Below are 20,844 nucleotides of genomic sequence, written 5' to 3'. Positions count from 1 at the left end.
TAGATACCCACAGGGCTCCTCCTCTCCTAGTTTCTGCCTAAATATCCGCAGACCTCCTTAGCTAGAATTGCAACTTGGCCCCCTCCAACTTCCATGGCCCCTTTAACTGCCTGACTTACTCTTTTATTTATTAGAGATAGGTTCTCACTCTGTCACCCAGGCTACAGTGTAGTGGCATGATCACAGCTCACCGCAGCCTCAAATTCCTGGTCTCAAGTGATCCTCCCACCTCAGCCTCCCAAGTAGCTGGGGCCACATCTGTGCACCACCATGGGCTCAAGCAATCTACCTGCCTCAGCCTCCCAAAGTGCTTGGATTATAGTTGTGAGCCACCACACCCAACCTCAATACTTTTTTTTTTTTTTTAGACCGAATCTTGCTCTGTCACCCAGACTGGAGTGCAGTGGCACAATCTCGGCTCACTGCAACCTCTGCCGCCTAGGTTCAAGTGATTCTCCTGACTCAGCCTCCTGAGTAGCTGGGATTATAGGCGCGGGCCATCATACCCGGCTAATTTTTTATTTTTTGTAGAGACAGGGTTTCACCATGTTGGCCAGGCTGGTCTTGAACTCCTGACCTCAGGCAATCTGCCCATGTCGGCCTTCCAAAGTGCTAGGATTACAGGGGTGGGCCACTGCGCCCAGCCAATACTTATTTTTTTGTTTTCTCCAAGAATGCCTGGTTGCCTGCCGCATCCTCAGCACACAGAAAAGCATCTGGCACACGGTAGGTGCTTAATGAACATTTACTGATGGATGGAAACCCACAGAGAACGTGAACCTCACAGCTGAAGCCAAGAGAGAAACTGACCCGCAAGGGGGTGCTCCCACACCATGGCCCTCCCATCTCCTTGCCTCCCGCCCTTACCCTGCTCACCTATGACTCTGAGCCACGTCATCCCTCGGACAGACCCCTTGGGGAAGGTGGCAAACTCGCAAGTGTAGTTGCCCTCGTCCTCCACCGTGAGCCTGTGGAGGGCCAGCGTGGCGTCCTGGAGCTCTGCCTCTGTGTCTTGCCCAGTGCTCTGCTTGGCAGAGACGAAGGACAGCCGCTCGCTGCCAGGCTTTGGGCTGGGGAAGCTGGGACCCATCTTAGGGTGGAAGGCGGCCACATTCTGGTGGTTCACAGGTGCATCTGGGCGTTGCCAGGTCACCAGGGAGATGTACAGTCCAGGAACAGGTGGCAGCAGGTGGCACGGCAGCTCCACGGTGTCCCCGAGCTGGCCTCGCACCTCGGGTAGCACTTGGACTCGCACATCCTGGGCTCCTGGGCAGAGAGGACAGAGAGTGAAGTAGTCGGGTGGGGGAGGGACCCAGACACCTCCAGGCAGGGCCACCACGAAGGGGGCCCCACGGGAAATGCAGGCTCCACATGCAGTGTAGGCAGCTTCGCAGCATCCTGATTCCGAAAAAGCCACCTGGGAAAGACATTTTAGGGAAGACTAAAATGACTATTCTATTATATTACTATAACATGTACTATGAGTTCATATTCCATATGATTTTGGAATTGCTGTTCATAGTCCTAGGTGTGATAATTAAATTGTGGCTGTGCACACCATTTTTCCCAGAAGATATGAAGTCGCAATGTAATGATTTCAAGTTATTCCTAAATGGTTCAGCAAAAACCAAAATATGTCACCCATTGTCAAGTGGGTCTAGGTGGGGAGGGTGAGGGAGGGTCCAGGCCATTCTTCTTTTTTTTTTTTTTTTTTTTTTTTTTTTAGAGACGGAGTCTCGCTCTGTCGCCCAGGCTGGAGTGCAGTGGCACAATCTCTGCTCACTGCAAGCTCTGCCTCCCGGGTTCACGCCATTCTCCTGCCTCAGCCTGTCTGAGTAGCTAGGACTACAGGCGCCCGCCACCACGCCCGGCTAATTTTTTTGTATTTTTAGTAGAGACGGGGTTTCACCGTGGTCTCGATCTCCTGACCTCGTGATCCGCCCGCCTCGGCCTCCCAAAGTGCTGGGATTACAAGCGTGAGCCACCGCGCCCGGCCCTCTCTTTTTTTTTTTTTTGAGACAGAGTCTTGCTCTGTTGACCAGGCTGGAGTGCAGTGGCGCGATCTCGGCTCACTGCAAGCTCTGCCTCCCGGGTTCATGCCATTCTCCTGCCTCAGCCTCCTGAGTAGCTGGGACTACAGGCGCCTGCCACCATGCCTGGCTAATTTTTTTCTTTTTTGAATTTTTAGTAGAGACAGGGTTTCACTGTGTTACAGGATGGTCTCAATCTCCTGACCTCGTGATCCGCTTGCCTCAGCCTCCCAAAGTGCTGGGATTACAGGCGTGAGCCACCGCGCCCGGCCACCAGGCCATTCTTACCTATACTTGTATGTTTAAAAGTTGACATGATGGCCAGGGTAGTGGCTCAAGACTTTAATCTCAGCACTTTGGGAGGCCAAGGTGGGAGGAATGCTTGAGCCTAGGAGTTCAAGAACAGCCTGGGCAACAGAGTGAGACCCTGCCTTTACAATTAAAAAAGAAAATAAAAAAATAAAAGTTTTCTTTAAACTAAACTTTTTTTTCTCAGACAGGGCCTCACTTTCACCCAGGCTAGTGTGCAGTAGGCCACCCACCTCACTGCAGCCTCGACCTCCCAGGTTCAAGCTGGGACTACAGGCATGCACCACCACACCTGGCTAATTTGTATTTTTGTTTGTTTGTTTTGGTAGAGACAATGTCTCGCTATGTTGCCCAGGCTGGTCTTGAACTCCTGGACCCAAGTGATCCTCCCACCTCAGCCTCCCGAAGTGCTGGGAGTATAGGCAGTGCGCCACTGTGCCCAGCCTCCAACAGCTAATTTTTCAACCCTCACCCCTTTCCCTCCCTCCCACCTTTTGTAGTCTCCACTGTCCATTATTCCAATCTTTGTGTCCATGTATATCTGGTGTTTAGATTCCACTTATAAGTGAGAACATGTGGTATTTGACTTTCTATTTTACTTAGGATAATGGCCTCCAGTTCCATCCATGTTGGTACAAAAGACATGATCCCATCCTTTTTTATGGCTGTGTAGTATTCCATAGTAGATCTATACCACATTTTCTTTTTTTTTTTTATTGTAAGTTCCAGGATACATGATACATGTGCAGGTTTCTTTTTTTTTTCTTTTTTTTTGAGATGGAGTCTCACTCTGTCGCCCAGGCCAGAGTGGGTTCACGCCATTCTCCTGCCTCAGCCTCCCGAGTAGCTGGGACTACAGGTGTCCGCCACCACGCCCGGCTAATTTCTTGTATTTTTAGTAGAGATGGGGTTTCACAGTGTTAGCCAGGATGGTCTCGATCTCGAGACCTCGTGATCCGCCCACCTCGGCCTCCCAAAGTGCTGGGATTACAGGCGTGAGCCACCGCGCCCGGCCCATGTGCAGGTTTCTTACATAGGCAAACACGTGCCATGGTGGTTTGCTGCACCTATCAACCCATCACCTAGGTAGTAAGCCGAACATGCATTTGCTATTTTTCCTAATGGTCTCCCTTTCCCTACCTCGCCTGCCACCCCTCTGCAACAGGCCCAGTGTGTGTTGTTCCCCTCCTCGTGTTCATGTGATCTCATTGTGTGAATCCCACTTATAAGTGAGAACGTGTGGTGGTGGTTGGTTTTCTGTTCCTATGTTAGTTTGCTGAGGATAATGGCTTCTAGCGCCATCCATGTCCCTGAAAAGGACATGATCTTGTTCCTTTTTTTTTTTTTTTTGAGACAGAGTCTCACTCTGTCGCCCAGGCTGGAGTGCAGTGGCGCAATCTCGGCTCACTGCAAGCTCCGCCTCCCGGGTTCACGCCATTCTCCTGCCTCAGCCTCCGGAGTAGCTGGGACTACAGGCGCCCACCACCGCGCCCGGCTAATTTTTTTGTATTTTTAGTAGAGACGGGGTTTCACCGTGGTCTCGATCTCCTGACCTCGTGATCCACCCGCCTCGGCCTCCCAAAGTGCCACGCCCGGCCGATCTTGTTCCTTTTTATGGCTGCATAGTATTCCATGGTGTGTATGTATTTTTTTTTTTTTTTTTGAGACGGAGTCTTGCTCTGTCACCCAGGCTGGAGTGCAGTGGCGCAATCTCGGCTCACTGCAAGCTCCGCCTCCCGTGTTCATGTCATTCTCCTGCCTCAGCCTCCCCGGCAGCTGGGACTACAGGCGCACGCTGCCACGCCCAGCTAATTTTTTTGTATTTTTAGTAGAGACGGAGTTTCACCGTGTTACCCAGGATGGTCTCGACCTCCTGACCTCGTGATCCGCCTCCTCGGCCTCCCAAAGTGCTGGGATTACAGGCATCAGCCACAGCGCCTGGCCTGTACATTTTCTTTACCCAGTCTATCCATGATGGGCATTTGGATTGAGTCCATGTCTATGCTATTGTGAATAGTCCTGCGATGAACATACGCATGCATGTATCTTTGTAATAGAATGATTTATATTCTTTTGGGTATATACCCAGTAATGGGATTGCTGGGTCAAATGGTATTTCTGGTTCTAGATCTTTGAGGAATCGCCATACCGTCTTTATAATAGTTCAACTAATTTACATTCCCACCAACAGTGTAAAAGCATTCCTGTTTCTCCACAACCTTGCCTGCATCTGTTGTTTCTTGACTTTCTAATAATGGCCATTCTGACTGGTGTGAGGCGGTATCTCATTGTTGTTTTGATTTGCATTTCTCAGTGATCAGTGATGTTGAGCGTTTTTTTCGTGTTTATTGGCTCCATGAATGTCTTCTTTTGAGAAGTGTCTGTGCGTGTCCTTTGCCCACTTTTTAAGGTTTTTTTTTTTTTCTTGTAAATTTGTTTAAATTCCTTGTAGGTTCTGGATGTTAGACCTTTGTCAGATTGATAGATTGCAAAAATGTTCTCCCACTCTGTAGGTTGTCTGTTCACTCTGAGGATAGTTTCTTTTGCTGTGCAGAAGCTCTTTAGTTTAATTAGATCCCATTTGTCAATGTTTGCTTTTGCTGCATTGCTTTTGGCAATTTCTTCATGAAATCTTTGTAGATATATACCACATTTTCTTTATCCAATCCTCCATTCATCGATGGACACTTAAGTTGATTCCATATCTTTGCTATTGTGAATAGTGCTGCAATAAACATACAAGCGCAGGTGTCTTTTTGATATAATGATGTCTTTCCCTTTGGGAGGATACTCAGTGGAATCCTGGACCGAATGGTAGTTCTATTTCTAGTTCTTTGAGAAATCTCCATGCTGTTTTCCATAGAGACTGTACTAATTTACATTCCCATCGACAGTGGGTAAGCGGTCCCTTTACTCCAAATCCTTGCCAGCATCTGTTTTTTTAGACTTTTTAGTAACAGACATTCTGACTGAGGTGAGATGGCACCTCACTGTGGTTTAAATTTGCATTTCTCTGATGATTAATGATGTTGAGCATTTTTTCAATGTTTGTTGGCTGCCTGTATGTCTTTAGAAAAATGTCTCTTCGGGTCCTTTGCTCACTTTTTACGTTTTGTTTTTTTTTAACAGCTTTATCGGGATATAAATTCTTACACTACACAATTCACCCATTTAAAGTATACAACTAAGGCTGGGTGCAGTGGCTCACACCTGTAATTCCAGCACTTTGGGAGACCGAGGCGGGTGGGCCACTTGAGGTCAGGAGTTTGAGACTAGCCTGGCCAACACGGTGAAACTCTGTCTCTACTAAAAATATAAAAATTAGCTGGACGTGTTCACTTGAACCCAGGAGGTGGAGGTTGCAGTGAGCTGAGATCGCGCCACTGCACTCCAGCTTGGGTGATAAAGTGAGACTGTCTCAAAAAAAGAAAAGGAAAAAAATATATATATATAATTTTTTTATAAAAAAAAGTAAAATAAATAAAAAATACAGTACAATTCAGTGGCTTTAAGTATATTTGGAGTTTTACATCTGTTACTATAATCAGTTTTAGGGTATTATTTTTTGAGACAGGATCTTACTCTGTCCATGCTGGCGTGCAATGGCGCGATTTCTGCTCACTGCAAACTCTGTCTCTGGGGCTGAAGTGATCCTCCCACCTCAGCCCCCCAAGTAGATGAGACTACAGGTGCGAGCCACCAAACCTGGCTAATTTTGTATTTTTTGTAGAGATGGGGATTCACCACGTTGCTTAGGCTCCTGAGCTCAAGCGATCCACCTGCTTCGGCCTCCCAAAGTGTTCGGATTACGGGCATGAGCCACTGCGTCTAGCCTGGCCATTTTTATAACTCCCATAAGTAACCCCCTTACCCATTAAGCAGTCACTTCCCATTCCCCCAGCCACGATGCGACTTTCCGTCTCTGTTGATGTGCCTGTTCTGGACATTTCATGTAATAGACTATGTAGCCTTTGTGTCTGGCTTCTTTCACTTGGCATCTTGTTTTCCAGGTTCGTCCATCTGTAACACGTGTCGGCGCTTCACTCTTCTTTAAGGCTCAATAATATTCCACTGCACGGATGGACCACATTTTGTGTATCCATTCAGCCGCTGATAGGCATTTAGGTTTGGCTTTTTGGCTCTGATGAATAAAGCTACTGGGATCATGCGAGTTCAAGTTTTTATGTGGACGCATGTTTGCAGTTCTCAACCAGCCTAAGTGGTTTCTCACCTTTTTTTTTTTTGGAGACGGAGTCTTGCTCTGTCACCCAGGTTGGAGTGCAGTGGTGCGATCTCAACTCACTGCAACCTCCACCTTCTGGGTTCAAGCGATTCTCCTGCCTCAGCCTCCTGAGTAGCTGGGATTACAGGTGCGAGCCACTACGTCCGGCTAATTTTTGAATTTTTAGTAGAGATCAGATTTCACCATGTTGGTCAGGCTGGTCTCAAACTCCTGACCTCAGGTGATCCACCCACCTTGGCCTCCCAAAGTGCTGGGATTACAGGCGTGAGCCACTGTGCGTGGCCCGTTTTCTCACTTTTAATATAAACAAGAACAAGAACACATCTTCCTCTGCTGTGCACGGCGGTACAGCATGGCGACTAAGTGGCCCATAGTTCATGGGTTTGAATCCTGGCTCTGCGACCTTGTGCAGGTCACTTAAGCTCTCTATGCCTCAGTTTCCCCAGTTGTAAAATGAAGTTAATAATAGTGCCTGCGTCCCAAGGGCTGTTTAAAGATTAAAGAATAGCTGTGGAACACTCAGCATAGGGCCCCAGGAAATGAGAGGTCAGTGCTTGCTAAGTAAACATAGGAAGCTCAGTTTAATTACAGGTGGCCTTGGCACTCAGCCCCCAGGCCAGGAAAGGCCCAGGGCACAAGCCTCATTTTGAAGGCAAACACCACTGCCCAGCTCTGTCTGATGGACATGGGCCATGGAGGCGGTGCACAGGCCCTGGCGTCATACACACAGGAAGCCCAGGGAACCCCACCCTAATGAGTAAGCTTTATGAGGGGTCCCCGGTGGAAGGCAGTCCCCTTGGGTGGGGATAGGCCGAGGATCTTTGGGTAAGAAGTCATCAGTGAATTATAGCAATACAAGAACAGAAATTAAAAATAAAATAAGGCCAGGTGCAGTGGCTCACACCTGTAATCCCTGCACTTTGGGAGGCCGAGGCGGGAGGCTCACTTGGGGCCAGGAGTTCGAGACCAGACTGGCCAACATGGCAAAACCCCATCTCTACTAAAAATACAAAAATTAGCTGGGCGTGGTGGCAGGCACCTGTAATCCCAGCTACTCAGGAGGCTAAGGTGGGAGAATCGCTTGAACCCAGGAGGTGGAGGTTGCAGTGAGCTGAGATCATGCCACTGCACTCCAGCCTGGGCGACAGAAAGACTCGGTCTCAGGGTGGGGGAAGAAAAGAAAGAGAAAAAAAAGGCTGGGTGCTGCGGCTCATGCCTGTAATCCCAGCACTTTGGGAGGCCGAGGCGGGTGGATCACCTGAGGTCAGGAGTTCGAGATCAGCCTGGCCAACATGGTGAAAACCCGTCTCTACCAAAAATACAAAAATTAGCTGGGCGTGGTGGCGGGCCCCTGTATTCCCAGCTACTTGGGAGGCTGAGGAAAGGGAATCATTTGAACCTGGAGACCTCGCCACTGCACTCCAACATGGGCGATAGAAGGAGACCCTGCCTACCTTAAAAGAAAAAATTTAAATTAAAAAAAAAAAAGCCATCGGCGAAGACTGAAGTGTGACATAAATACATCATCTCCACACAAGTCCCACAACTCAAACAAACTCAGGTGTGTCACTTGGGGGAAAAATGAGGTTTTCCAGTCCGGAGGGGCCACCCCTATCCACCTTGAGAAAAGAAAAATAGCTCAGATCAGTCTGAGCTATGCAAAATGTATCAGGCCCAGGGAGACTGTACAGTGAATAGGGGACTTCGGTCACACGCCTCCTCCACCCATGCCCGGGGAGCGGTTCCTGCCCAGCTGCTCTCCCCATTAGCTTCTTGTTCCTGGAATTTGTGATACAATAAACAGTGCATAGCCAATCAATACCTTCTGTTATCTTTTTTTCTCAGCCAGACCTGCAGATACCTTATGCTATTTTAATGTAAATTCTTGGTAACGATTTAGGAACTCTCTCTTCTTCGTTCCTTAAAAATCCACTTGCAGACTGGGTGCGGTGGCTCACGCCTGTAATCCCAGCACTTTGGGAGGCCGAAGCAGGTGGCTCACCTGAGGTCAGGAGTTCTAGACCAGCCTGGCCAGCATGGCGAAATCCCGTCTCTACTAAAAATATAAACATTAGCAGGGCATGGTGGCATGTGCCTGTAATCCCAGCTACTAGGGGGGGCTGAGGCAGGAGGATCGCTTGAACCCGGGAGGTGGAGGTTGCAGTGAGCAGAGATTGTGCCACTACACTCCAGCCTGGGCAACAGAGCGAGACTCCATCTCAAAAAAAAAAAAAAAAAATAGCTGGGCAAGATGGCTAGGGCCTGTAGTCCCAGCTACTAGGGAGGCTGTGGCAGGAGGATCACTCAAGGCCAGGAGCCCAAGAAACTGACGCTGCAGTGAGCCATGATCACACACTGTACTCCAGACTGAGTGACAGGGTGAGACCCTGTCTCAAAAAAAAAAAGTCCACTTGTAATCACAGCTAGTCAAAGGGTTTATTCGGGGCAACTTGAATCCACACTCCTGGGTGGCCATCCTCAAGCTTTAGGCTTGAATACTCTATACTTAATCATATTTTCTGAATCTCGTTATTTAACGTTGACACCCTTTCCAGCTGGCAACCTTGTCTCCAAGCCCAACTTCCTCCATCTGTAAAATGGGGATGTTTCAGCCACCTTCCAGGCTCCCTGTGCCAGTTCCATGGAAGGACTTGCTCATGGGGGATCTTCACAGGGCGTGGCCCAGGTGAGCAGAGCAGCGGGGGTCAGCCGCCTGCTGCAGGCCAGATCTGGCTGTGGTGCATGTTTGCTTTGGCCCACAGAGTGTTATTTCAGATGGGAAGTAGCGGCCCACACAGAAGGCCTGGAGATTGCTGTCTAAAGCTTCAGACAGAAGTCCGGATATGTGGTTCCTGGGGGTAACAGCTGGGTGGGGCTGAGGAAGGACACCCCCCCGACAGGGCACACTCCCTTCCGTCTCCTCCAGATCCCCCAGGTGCTGCGACTTATCACCCGCCTGGACCCCAAAGGCACTAAGGTTGGGATCAGAGTGGTTAGGGGCTCTGGCCCCTTCCTAGCTGGGCAAGTGGGGAAGGCCACTCAATGAGGGTCAAGGAAAGCCATTTGGGCCTGTGTGTGAACTGCCGAGACAGCAAAGTAGGCTGGGGCAGAGGAAGTTAGTTTCCTCTTTGTGGCAAGTGGGAGCCGTTGAGGGTTCTTCAAATAGAGAATGACTTAACTTCATCCAAGGAGGCCTGAGGGGAAGGTGGTGAGCTGAGCAGAGATAGATGACCAGACAGCAAAATGACAGAAAAAGTTGGCAATGAAAAGAACAAGAGGTTAAGACTGAGATTGAGTGTTGGGGAGGAGGCTAATAGGTCTTAGGATTTTATTTTTTTGAGACATTCTCGCTGTATCACCCAGGCCAGAGTGCAGTGGCGCCAGCTTGGCTCACTGCAACCTCTGCCGCCTGGGTTCAAGCAATTCTGCCTCAACCTCCTGAGTAGCTGGGATTACAGGCATGTGTCACCACACTCAGCTAATTTTTGTATTTTGAGTAGAGACAGGGTTTCACCATCTTGGCCAGGGTGGCCTCGAATTCCCGACCTCAGGTGATCCTCCCACCTTAGTCTCCCAAAGTGCTGGGATTATAGGTGTGAGCCACTGTGCCCCACCAGGATTTAAAATTTTAAAATGGAAGGGATTTGGTAGTAGGGAGAGAGGGAGGGATCAGGAAAAGGCAGAACCTGGAAGAATCTGGCCGTTCTTTCACATCTTATAGGTCAAATCCAAAAAACAAATAGTTACTCAACAAACAGGTCCTGGGTGCTAGAGGGTCTGCCCTCTCCAGCCCCGAGGTTTGTCTGTGTTATTCCCCTACTGTATCCCCCGCACCTACAACAGGGCCTAGCACGTAGTAGGTGCTCAATAAACACTGCCAAGTGAATGAATGTTGCTAAGTGTGGATGCCGCAGAAGTAACAGGACTAATCAGGTGCTTTTTCTCCAGGGTTGACATCCGGATTGCAGGGGATACAAATATTGCACAAACAATTATCACCAAGAATGCCTGGAAGATGGAGTAGGGGTGGTGTGGGAGGAACCTGAAGAGGCTTGACCTGTCTGAAGGAGGGAGGGACGACGAACGAAGAGCTTCCTCGAGGAGGAGACTTGAAAAGCTGAGCCCCAGGTCCCTGGAGCCCCACACCCTTCACCCACTCCAAGTCCCTAGGTCTCTGGGACTCAGAGTTCTTTTTTTTTTTTGAGACAGATTCTCGCTCTTTCGCCCAGGCTGGAGTGCAGTGCCACTATCTCGGCTCACTGCAACCTCCGCCTCCCGGGTTCACGCCATTCTCCTGCCTCAGCCTCCCGACTAGCTGGGACTACAGGCGCCCGCTATGACGCCCGGTTAATTTTTTTGTATTTTTAGTAGAGATGGGGTTTCACCATGTTAACCAGGATGGTCTCGATCTCCTGACCTCGTGATCTGCCCGCCTCGGCCTCCCAAAGTGCTGGGATTACAGGCGTGAGCCACCGCGCCCGGCGACTCAAGAGTTCTTTTTAAAAAAATTTTTTTTGAGGTGGAGTCTCACTCTGTTGCCCGGGCTGGGGTGCAGTGGCACCATCTGGGCTCACTACAGCCTCCGCCTCCCCAGCTCAAGTGATTCTCCTGTCTCAGCCTCCCGACTAGCTGGGATTACAGGCATGCACCACCATACCCAGCTAATTTTTGTATTTTTAGTAGAGATGGGGTTTCGCCATGTCAGCCAGGCTGGTCTCGGACTCCTGACCTCAAGTGATCCACCCGCCTCGGCCTCCCAAAGTGTTGGGATTATAGGCATGAGCCACTGCACCTGGCCGGATTCAGAGTTCTTGACCTAAGGAGCAGTCCTGTGGCTTCCAGGGGCCTGGATCTTCCTTCTAAGGGAGGCTCCCCGCCAATCCTCCATTTAGGATGGCATCTGAGCACTACTGGCTTTGGAGGATTAAAACAAAAAAACCGACTTTAGGCTGGGGGTGGTGGCTCACGCCTGTAATCCGAGAACTTTGGGAGACCAAGGTGGGCGGATCACTTGACGCCAGGAATTCGAGAACAACCTGGCCGACACGGTGAAACCCTGTCTCTACTAAATATACAAAAATTAGCTGCATGCCCGTAATTCCAGCTACTTTAGGGAGCTTGAACTCAGGAGGTGGAGGTTGCAGTGAGCCAAGATTGCGCCACTGCACTCCAGCCTGGGTGACAAAGTGAGGACTGTCTCAAACCCACCACTTTTAGCTTCTTGTGGGGCACACTCCTCAGGGGGTTCTTTTACCCCGAGGTACTCCACCTCAGCTGCCACTTCCTCTCCCTTCCCTGGCTGGCTGCTCTTCCGCCCTTTTGCCCTGTTATGTTCTGTGTCTGCATAGTGCTTCTCACCATCTCACACACTAGATATGTCACATCCTCCTGGAAACTGACTGCCAGCGCCACGAGGGCAGGGATCTTCTGTCTGTTTTGCTCACACCTGTACCCTCAGTATCTGCAAGAGAGATTGGTACCTAGTAGATGCTCAGTACTTGCTGAATAATGAGTGAATGAGGTTCTAAAATCCCTGGGCGCAATGGCTCACGCCTGTAATTCCAACACTTTGGGAGGCCGAGGCGGGCAGATCACGAGGTCAGGAGTTTGAGACCAGCCTGGCCAACGTGGTGGTACCCCATCTCTACTAAAAATACAAAAATTAGCCGGGCATGGTGGCGGGCCCCTGTAATCCCAGCTATTCAGGAGGCTGAGGCAGGAGAATCACTTGAACCTAGCAGGCGGAGGTTGTAGTGAGCTGAGATTGCAGCACTGCACTCCAGCCTGGGGGACAAAGTGAGACTCCATCTCAAAAAAAAAAAAAAGGGCCAGCCGTGGTGGCTCACGCCTGTAATCCCAGCACTTTGGGAGGCCAAGGCAGGCAGATCACGAGGTCAGGAGATCGAGACCATCCTGGCTAACACGGTGAAACCCCGTCTCTATTAAAAATACAAAAATTAGCTGGGTGTGGTGGCGGGCCCCTGTAGTCCCAGCTACTCGGGAGGCTGAGGCAGGAGAATGGCGTGAATCCGGGAGGCGCAGCTTGCAGTGAGCTGAGATCGCGCCACTGCACTCCAGCCGGGGGGACAGAGCGAGACTCCGTCTCAAAAAACAAAAATCCTATGGCTATAAGTTCCCCATTCTGAGTTTCTAATTCCAAATGAATGAATAGGATAGTTCAGGCCCTGTGGGGTTAACGTTCCTTTTTTTTTTTTTCTGAGATAGGATCTCACTCCGTTGCTCAGGGTGGAGTGCAAGGGTGGAGTGCAGGATCCCAGCATGCTGCAGCCTCAACCTCCTGGGTTCAAGCAATCCTACCACCTCAGCCTTCTCAGTAGTTGGGACTACAGGCGGGCACCACCATACTTGACTAATTAAAAAAAAATTTTTTTTTGTAGATAAGGGTCTCACTGTTTGTTGCCCAGGCTGTTCTCAAACTCCTGAACTAAAGCAATCCTCTTGCCTTGGCCTCCCAAAGTGCTTGGATTACAGGCGTGAGCCACCGCGTCCTGCCTACAGTCCCTTTTTAAGGCATTTTCACCTCTTTCTCTCTCGCCTCATAAGCAATTTATCAGGAAACCCTGTCACCTCCTTCTTTGACATTTATCTAGTTAGACCACCTCTGATGCCTCCCCAGTCCCTGCGCTGGTCTAATCCACTGCCATTTCCCACCTGGAGGACTGCAGTTGTCCTTGTGGTCTGTTCCTATGCACAACCAGAAGGAGCCTGCTGGAAACTGCAGAACACGCCCTCCTCTGCAGAGAGCCCTCAGGAAACAAACTCAAGTCTTTTCTGTGTGTTTTTTTTTTGAGACGGAGTCTTGCTCTGTCTCAGCCTCCTGAGTAGCTTGGATTATAGGTGCCTGCTGCCATGTCTCAAAAAAAAAAGACAAAGGAAAAATCCTCACAGGCCGGGTGTGGTGGCTCACCTGAGCTCAGGAGACCAGCCTGGGCAACACGGTGAAAGCCCGTCTCTACTAAAAATACAAAAATCAGCTGGGTATGGTGGCATCCACCTGTAATCCCAACTACTTGGGAGGCTGAGGCACGAGAATTGCTTGAACCTGGGAGGCGGAGGTTGCAGTGAGCTGAGATGGCGCCACTGTACCAGCTTGGACGACAGAGTGAGAGAGTGAGACACTGTTGCCAGCTTGGGCAAGAGAGTGAGACTCTTGTCTCAAAAAAAGAAAAAAAGAAAAAAGAAAAAAAAAAAAAGAAAGAGCCCTCAGGGGGCAGGGATCTGGGGGAAGAGGCGCTGGGATCAGGGTAGGGGCTGTGGGGATGGAGGAGGGCTAGATTGGAAACACACTCAGAACTTGGAATGGGAAAGCAGGACCAGCGGTGGGGGTAACAGGGAGAAGCTGGGAGGGTTGGGACTTGGAGGTTGACAGGGCTGCAGAGGTAAGGGGGACAGGGGTGAGGGCCGCTGCCTAGACACTCTGCATGTCAGGTGGAGGCAAGGGAGATATAGCCAGGAGGTTGGCCGGCCTGGAGTGAGCCCCCATCATCCAGCACACTGCTAGGCAGGGGCTGTGCCGTGAACTTGGCCAGGACATGGCCAGCACCATAGCCGCGGGACTGTGGCCATGGGAACACCAGCCTCCATCAGCATCACTGGGCAAGCCAGACTGGTGACACCTTCATGAAGTGTGAGCTGGGTCTCCAGACACACTTCCTCTCCCTGTGGACTGCACCTGCAGGCTTCCTGTGGTGGCAGAGTGGAGGCTGCCCACAGCGTAGGGTGAGCCCATGGGAGAACTACGGGGACAGACACAGCTTGAGACCCCGAGATCCAGGGATGGGTAGGCCAAGGCAGTGAGGAGGGTGCACAGTGACCTATGGAACCCTGGAGGAGAGTTTGGGGGATTGGACTCCTGGGTCTGAGAAAGGAGGGGGCTGGGGGCCTGGATTCCTGGGTCTGAGGGAGGAGGAGCTGGAGGCCTAGACTCCTGGGTCTGAGGGAGGAAGAGCAGGGGGCCTGGGGGCCTGGGCTCCTGGGTCTGAGGGAGGAGGAGACTGAAGCTGGACCCCTGGGTCTGAGGGAAGAGGGATGGGGGCCTGGACTCCCGGGTCTGAGGGAGGAGGGATGGGGGCCTGGACTCCCGGGTCTGAGGGAGGAGGGATGGGGGCCTGGACTCCCGGGTCTGAGGGAGGAGGGATGGGGGCCTGGACTCCTGGGTCTGAGAGAGGAGGGATGGGGGCCTGAACTCCTGGGTCTGAGGGATTAGAGATGGGGGCCTGGACTCCTGGTCTGAGGGAGGAGGAATGGCGGCCTGGACTCCTGGGTCTGAGGGAGGAGGGCTGGGGCCTGGACTCCTGCCTCTGAGGGAGGAGAGGCTGGGGCCTGGGCTCCTGGGTCTGAGGGAGGCAGGGCCTGAAGCTGGACTCCTGGGTCTATGGGAGGAGGAGCTGGGCTCCTGGACTCCTGCCTGGCTGGCTCCACAGGGCCAGGCTTCCCCCGAAGATCTATAAAGCACAGCGACCCACCTTCCCATGGCAAGGCACGTCGGGACTAGAGCAGGCCCTTGAAGGCCAGAGGCTTTGAGTACTGGTCTCAGCTGCTGCCTCGGTCACCTTGTTAGTTAGTTAATTGCATTAATCACAGTGCCCACCCCCCACAGCGGAAATCCGGGAGCTGGTTTGGGGGGTGAGCAGCGGCTGCAGCAGCCGGGATGTAGGGCTGTCTGTCTGCGCCTGGATTTCTGCACCTGCCCCCTGGCCTCCTCTAATCCGTGTGTTTTGTTTTGTTTTGTTTTGTTTTTGAGATAGGATCTTGCTTTGTTGCCCAGAGTGGAGTATAGTGGTGTGATCTCAGCTCACTGCAGCCTCAACCTTTCTGGCTCATGTGATCCTCCCATTTCAGCCTTCCAAGTAGCTGGGACTATAGGCGCGCACCACCACCTTTGGCTAATTTTTAAGTTTTTTGCAGAGACAGGGTTTCGCCATGTTGCCCAGGCTGGTCTCGAACTCCTGAGCTCAAGTGACACACCTGCCTGGACCTCCCAGAGTGCTGGGATTACAGGTGTGAGCCACCGTGCCTGGCTTCTTGAAAGTCTTTTAATGGTCTCTCTGCTGTCTCTTAGCATCTCTTATCTGTGTCTTCCAGCATCTCTTCTCTCTCTGTGTCTAGTTCTTAGGGTCCCTGTCCCTCTGTGTCTCCAATTCCCAGGGTCTCTCTTGGGGTCTCTGTTACTCCTTTTTTTTTTTTTTTTTTTTTGAGACGGAGTCTCGCTCTGTCGCCCAGGCTGGAGTTCAGTGGCGCAATCTCGGCTCACTACAAGCTCCGCCTCCCGGGTTCACGCCATTCTCCCGCCTCAGCCTCCCAAGTAGCTGGGACTACAGGCGCCCGCCACTGCACCCAGCTAATTTTTTGTATTTTTAGTAGAGACGGGGTTTCACCGTGGTCTCGATCTCCTGACCTCGTGATCCGCCCGCCTCGGCCTCCCAAAGTGCTAGGATTACAGGCGTGAGCCACCGCGCCCGGCTCTTTTCTCTTTTGAGACAGGGTCTTGCTCTGTGGCCCAGGCTGGAGTGCAGTAGTGCAATCAGGGCTCACTGCAGCCTTGAACTCGGTTCAAGCGATTCTCCTGCGTCAGCCTCCCAAAGTGCTGGAATTACCGGTATGAGCCAATGTGCCTGGCCTCTGTCACTCTTATCTGTGTGTCCCAGAGTCTCTGGTCTCTGCTCTGTACCTCTTATATTCTCTGTCTCTTTGTAATGGCTTTATTGAGACATTATTCCCATACCATACAATCTACCCATTTAAAGTGTACAGTTCAGTGGCTTTTGTATATTCAGAGTTGGCCATCCATCACCCGAGCAATTATAGAACATTTTCATTAGCCTGAGAAGATACCCTGTCCCCGTTAGTCACTCTCTTCCTCTTTCCTCTGTATGTCTGACATCTCCGGTCTCTTTCTCTGTCTGGTTCTCCCTGTCTCTGGAACCTCGCTCTCTGCCTCAATTCCTGGGGTTCTCCTCTCCCAAGCCTTCTGCTCTACGTCTCTAAGGGTGTCTGTTTCTGTCTCTGACTGTGGAGTCTCCCTGCATCCTGGGTCTCCAGTGCCCTGTCTCCCCATATCTCTGACACACCTTCTCACAGCCTGGCCCATCTTGCTGGGTCCCCTCTTCTCCTCCCCCTCCTGCTCCATTTGTCAGCACTGCTGGGACATTAAAAATGTAACAGTGTCCCAGGCAGGGGCGGGGGAGCTGGCCCATGTGCTCAGCTCCCTGTCCCTTCTGTGTTCATCACTCCCTGTGGCCCCCACATGTCGCTGGCCTTGAGGCCCCCTGTACCCTGACCTCCGTGGGTCACGGCACCTCCGCTGTCCCACAGCTGGAGTCTTTGGGGCTCCCTGCCTGTCACCAAACCCCTTTCCTTTTGCTGTCCCTGCCTTCATCTGGTATCTATGTCTAGCTCCCTTCCCCCACCCTCCTCCGTCCCATTCCAGTGACTTTCAGCCTCATCCCTGTGACGGTATTTTACTCCCCCCACCCTGTGGCGGCATTTCACTCCCCTTCCATCCTCTGATTCCATTCCTAGACGTGTCTCTGGCCCCATTCCTAAATCTGCGTCTGACCGCTTCCCTCTATTGGCCTCTGTACCCGTCCTTGTAGCTCCAGCCTCTCTATATACCCACCCCCCAACTTCTCCTCTGCCCAATCCCCCTTCCCTAATGAGAGGAGACAGCAAGGCTGCCGTCCCTCTGCTCCCCTCCCCCTCCACTACGTGGGGCTGCCTGGCGGACATGGACACATGGATGGGCAGAGAAGAAAGCTGGGGGAGGGGAGCCGGCCCAGCTGGGGGCCCAGGTGGTGCACCCGCATTCCCTGAGGAGGCCAAGCGGGGGAGGCAGTGGAGCTAGACAGGATATACAGAGAAAGACGGAGAGGAGAGAGAGATGGGAAGAGGGGAAGAGAGAAAGAGCTTGGAGAGGGATGGAGCGAGAAAGGGTGAGAAACGAAGAGAGATGAAGAGGGGGAAAGAAAGTGACGGAAGGAGGAAAACAGGGAGGGGGAGGGGAGAGAGAGCTAGAGGGAGAGCGAGCACATGCCAGCCAGTCAGCCAGCGGACAGCAGAGGCGAAGGATTGGGGTGGGGGGTGGTCAAGAAAGGCGCTGACATCTTCTCCAGGTGCTAAGAGCTTTCACAGGGAATCAGTGGGGCCTCGGAGCCTTCCGGATGGTCGGCAGGGAAAGGATTGTTATCTCAGTTTTTTTACGAGGGAGGAAATGGAAACTCAGAGGCACTTCCTGGAGCCCACCTGGTGTGGGGCTCTGAAGAACCGGAGCCGGGCTTCCCTGCGACCTGCTGTGAGACCTTGAGAAGGCTGATTGCCTTTGCTGAGCCTGTTTCCTCATCTGTAAGATGGAAACAGAAAGAGGACCTGTTTCCCAGGGCAAGCTGGAGCCTTCGGTGAGACCATGCACCAAACCAACAGTAGGTTCAGGGTCTGGTGGGTTCGGACAATTCACCCAGAGGTGCCAGTTCTGATCTCATCTGCCTATTTCTGCCTGAAGGGAGAGGCAGGGGATGGAAGGGGAGTCCCCAGCTCTGGGTCAAAGCTGGGAGGCCAGTGAGAACCATCCTGGGGGAAATGAGGCCAGAGAGGTGGCCGGGGTTCCCCAAGATACCCCTGAGCTCTTTTTCTGCGCAAACCCTTGGGAAACTCTAGCATCCCAGAGTTTGTCGCTGGGAATACACAACCGGGTCACCTGCAAGGGGCGGGGCCAGCGCCTCTTTCAAGGGTTCCCTCCCAGCCCCTCCCTCCCCAGGGGGGCCGCTCTCCTCCCCTAGTGGGCTGGATGGAAGGACGCCAGGGGGTCCAAGGCATAGCAGTGAGAGGGACGGGGGATAAGGGCGGCGGCTCCACTCGTCCACTTCCTGCTACGGCTCTGAGGACAAAGGCGCTACCAGAGGATAAAGTCCCGAAACCGGGGAGTCCGGAACCCGAAGCCAGGAGCGCCCGCCCCACCCCTCCCTGGCTCGGCGAGAGTGAAACCAGGAAAACTTCCCCGGCGACGTCTCCGTCGCCCCCGACCATTCACAGGGAAAGGGAGGAGTCTCCCAGCCTCTGGGACTCGGGGCCTCCCTTTCTATCTGGGACTCAGGCGACTGAGACTCCAGCCTCAAGACAGAGCCTTCGACCCCTTGATCATATCTGGAGCCCAAGAGACGGGGCCCGCTGCTCGCAATTCCATTTAGATCTCAGAAGACGTTCCTCTGCCTACAATTAAGTCTGAAGCCCACGAGATCGAGTCTCCTGTCCCCCGGTTCTGCCGGGAACCCAGAAAACGAAGCCCCCTGCCCACAATTAAATCCAGAAGCTACAAGTTTGATCCTCTCTCGCCCCTAGTTTTACCTAGATCCCAGTTAGACGTAGCGCCTAGCCTCCATTCTACCAGGGACCCAGAAGACGGAGCCCCCGGCCCCCAATTTTTCTGGAGTCCACGGAGTTAGAGCCCCCAACTCCCTGAGGTTCGGGGTTGGAGCTCCGAGCTCAGGCCCTTCCCTCTAAGTCGCCAGAACTCTTATCCTTCGCCCTCCAAGGGACCCGAATCAGGTCCCCTTGTCCTCAGTTCTCTCCGGGTCTCAGACGCCCAAGCCGGGAAGAAGGAAAAATGGGTGAGGGAGGTGGTCTCGCCTCTTCCTCGAGACCTTACTGCGGGAGGTGGAGGGAACATTCCCCACATTCCTGAGAGGGGTAGAGGAGATAGAGACCCAGATCCGGGTGCACTGCTCGGCACGGGGTGGGGAGGGGGCGCCAGGCCTTCCTGGGATTTAACCCTTTCGGCGCGGGAATCCGAGAAATGGGGAGGGGGACAGACAAGCCGGCGTAGGATGGGCAGTTGGATTAAGAAGGATGGGGGTGGTGGTGAGAGAGATGCAGAAAGGAGGGGTCAGAGTCTCCTCGAGAGAATCGGACGTGTAGGGGGTCGGAGTCGGTGGGGCCAGCCAGGAAGGGGATACGCGAGAGGGGGCTCGGGGAGCCGGGGGTGGGCGGGGAAGGTGCTCGGCTTCCCCAGCTCGGAAGGTAAGGTTGGAGGGGGTCCGCGCGGGGGCAGGGGGCCGTCCGCTCATCTCACCGGTTTCCAGGAGCAGCAGCAGCAGCAGCGGCCACAGTAGCGGCGTCGGCGGCGTTCTCGACGGCAGGAGGGCAGCGGCCCGGGCCATGGAGGGCCCGGGAGGAGACTGGGCCCGGCCGGAGGCCCGCGGGCCACTCTGTGGGGGCCGATCGGCTGGGCGGGCGAGTAGGTGCTTGTGGGGCTCCGGCTCCGGCTCCGGGCCGGTTCCCGCCGCGCTCTAGCCTCCCTGTTCTGCTCTCCCGGCCCAGCTCTCCCCGCCCGGCTCGGCACCCCCGGCCCCTCGCTCAGCTCCGGCGGTTCGAACCCGCTGACGTCACAGGATCCACCCGCTGCTCCCCCGAGTGGAGCCGACCCCGGCTCCGGCCCCGCCCCCTCCTGGCGTTCTGACCCCGCCCCCCGGATTCCACGCCTTTTCCTCCCCGGGATTCCATTCTTGCTCCTCCCCAGGATTCTAAGGTCGCCCCTGCCAAAGAATTCTGTCTCCTTCGCTCCCGGCGTCAAGCCACGCCCCCTAAGGTCTAGCCACGCCCTCTCTGCTCCCGAGTAGGTTCCGCGCCCCGCCCCCTGCCTACCGGCCGCCTCTCCAAGGTCTTGCCACGCCCCCTTCGGCCCTTCCGGCCGACTCCGCCCCCACGAAGCCCCGCCCCCACCAGCCCCGCCCCTCGCTCTAGCCGGAGTTCGCTCGGTCTCTTAGCTCAGTCCGTCCTGGCCTCGGTCCCGCCGACAGTTCGAATCCTGCCCTCTCCTGCCTACCCGAGTCCTCTCATCACAGTTGCCTGAGGCACGTGGGGCCTTACTGTTCTGCCCCCAGCACGTCCCGGTTGTGCGACCTCCCCGCAGGTCGAGCCCATCGCCCTGAGCCTGTTTCTCGTACCCTCGTGCTTTTCTAATCTCTGCCCCGGACTCTAGGTGTCGCTGCACTCGTTTCTTTCTGGATTTCTCTGTCTCTCTTAGGTGTCTTTGTGTCTCTCTCACTCTCTTTGGGTCTTCCTCTCTGTCCCCATATTTCTGCCTCTCTGGGTCTCTCCGTCCCCATGCTTCGGTGTCGCTCTGTTTCTGGTCTTCCTTTGTCTGTCACTGTTTTCTTTCTCTCTTTCAATAAAAGAGATGGGGCGGGGGGGGGGCGGCGGGTGGGTCTCACTATGTTGCTGAGGCTGGCCTCAAGCGATCCTCCCGTC

General features: G+C 53.3%; 1 protein-coding gene across 2 annotated transcripts in view; it reads right to left on the bottom strand.

Moving 5' to 3' along the window:
* NECTIN2 (nectin cell adhesion molecule 2) overlaps positions 1-20,105 on the bottom strand; it is a 42,918-nt gene extending 22,813 nt beyond the window's left edge. For both annotated transcript variants that reach the window (XM_030797413.1, XM_030797414.1), the window contains exons 1-2: positions 19,667-20,105; positions 877-1,266 (exon numbers count right to left, since the gene is read on the bottom strand). In XM_030797413.1, the coding sequence (XP_030653273.1) occupies positions 877-1,266; positions 19,667-19,754 (478 nt within the window). In that variant the 5' untranslated portion in view covers positions 19,755-20,105. The remainder of the gene's footprint in view (positions 1-876; positions 1,267-19,666) is intronic.
* Positions 20,106-20,844: the final 739 nt, after the last annotated feature.

This window comes from Nomascus leucogenys, chromosome 17 (genome assembly GCF_006542625.1).
Source record: "Nomascus leucogenys isolate Asia chromosome 17, Asia_NLE_v1, whole genome shotgun sequence".
Lineage (NCBI taxonomy): Eukaryota > Metazoa > Chordata > Mammalia > Primates > Hylobatidae > Nomascus > Nomascus leucogenys.
This window is presented reverse-complemented; position numbering and strand designations above follow the sequence as displayed.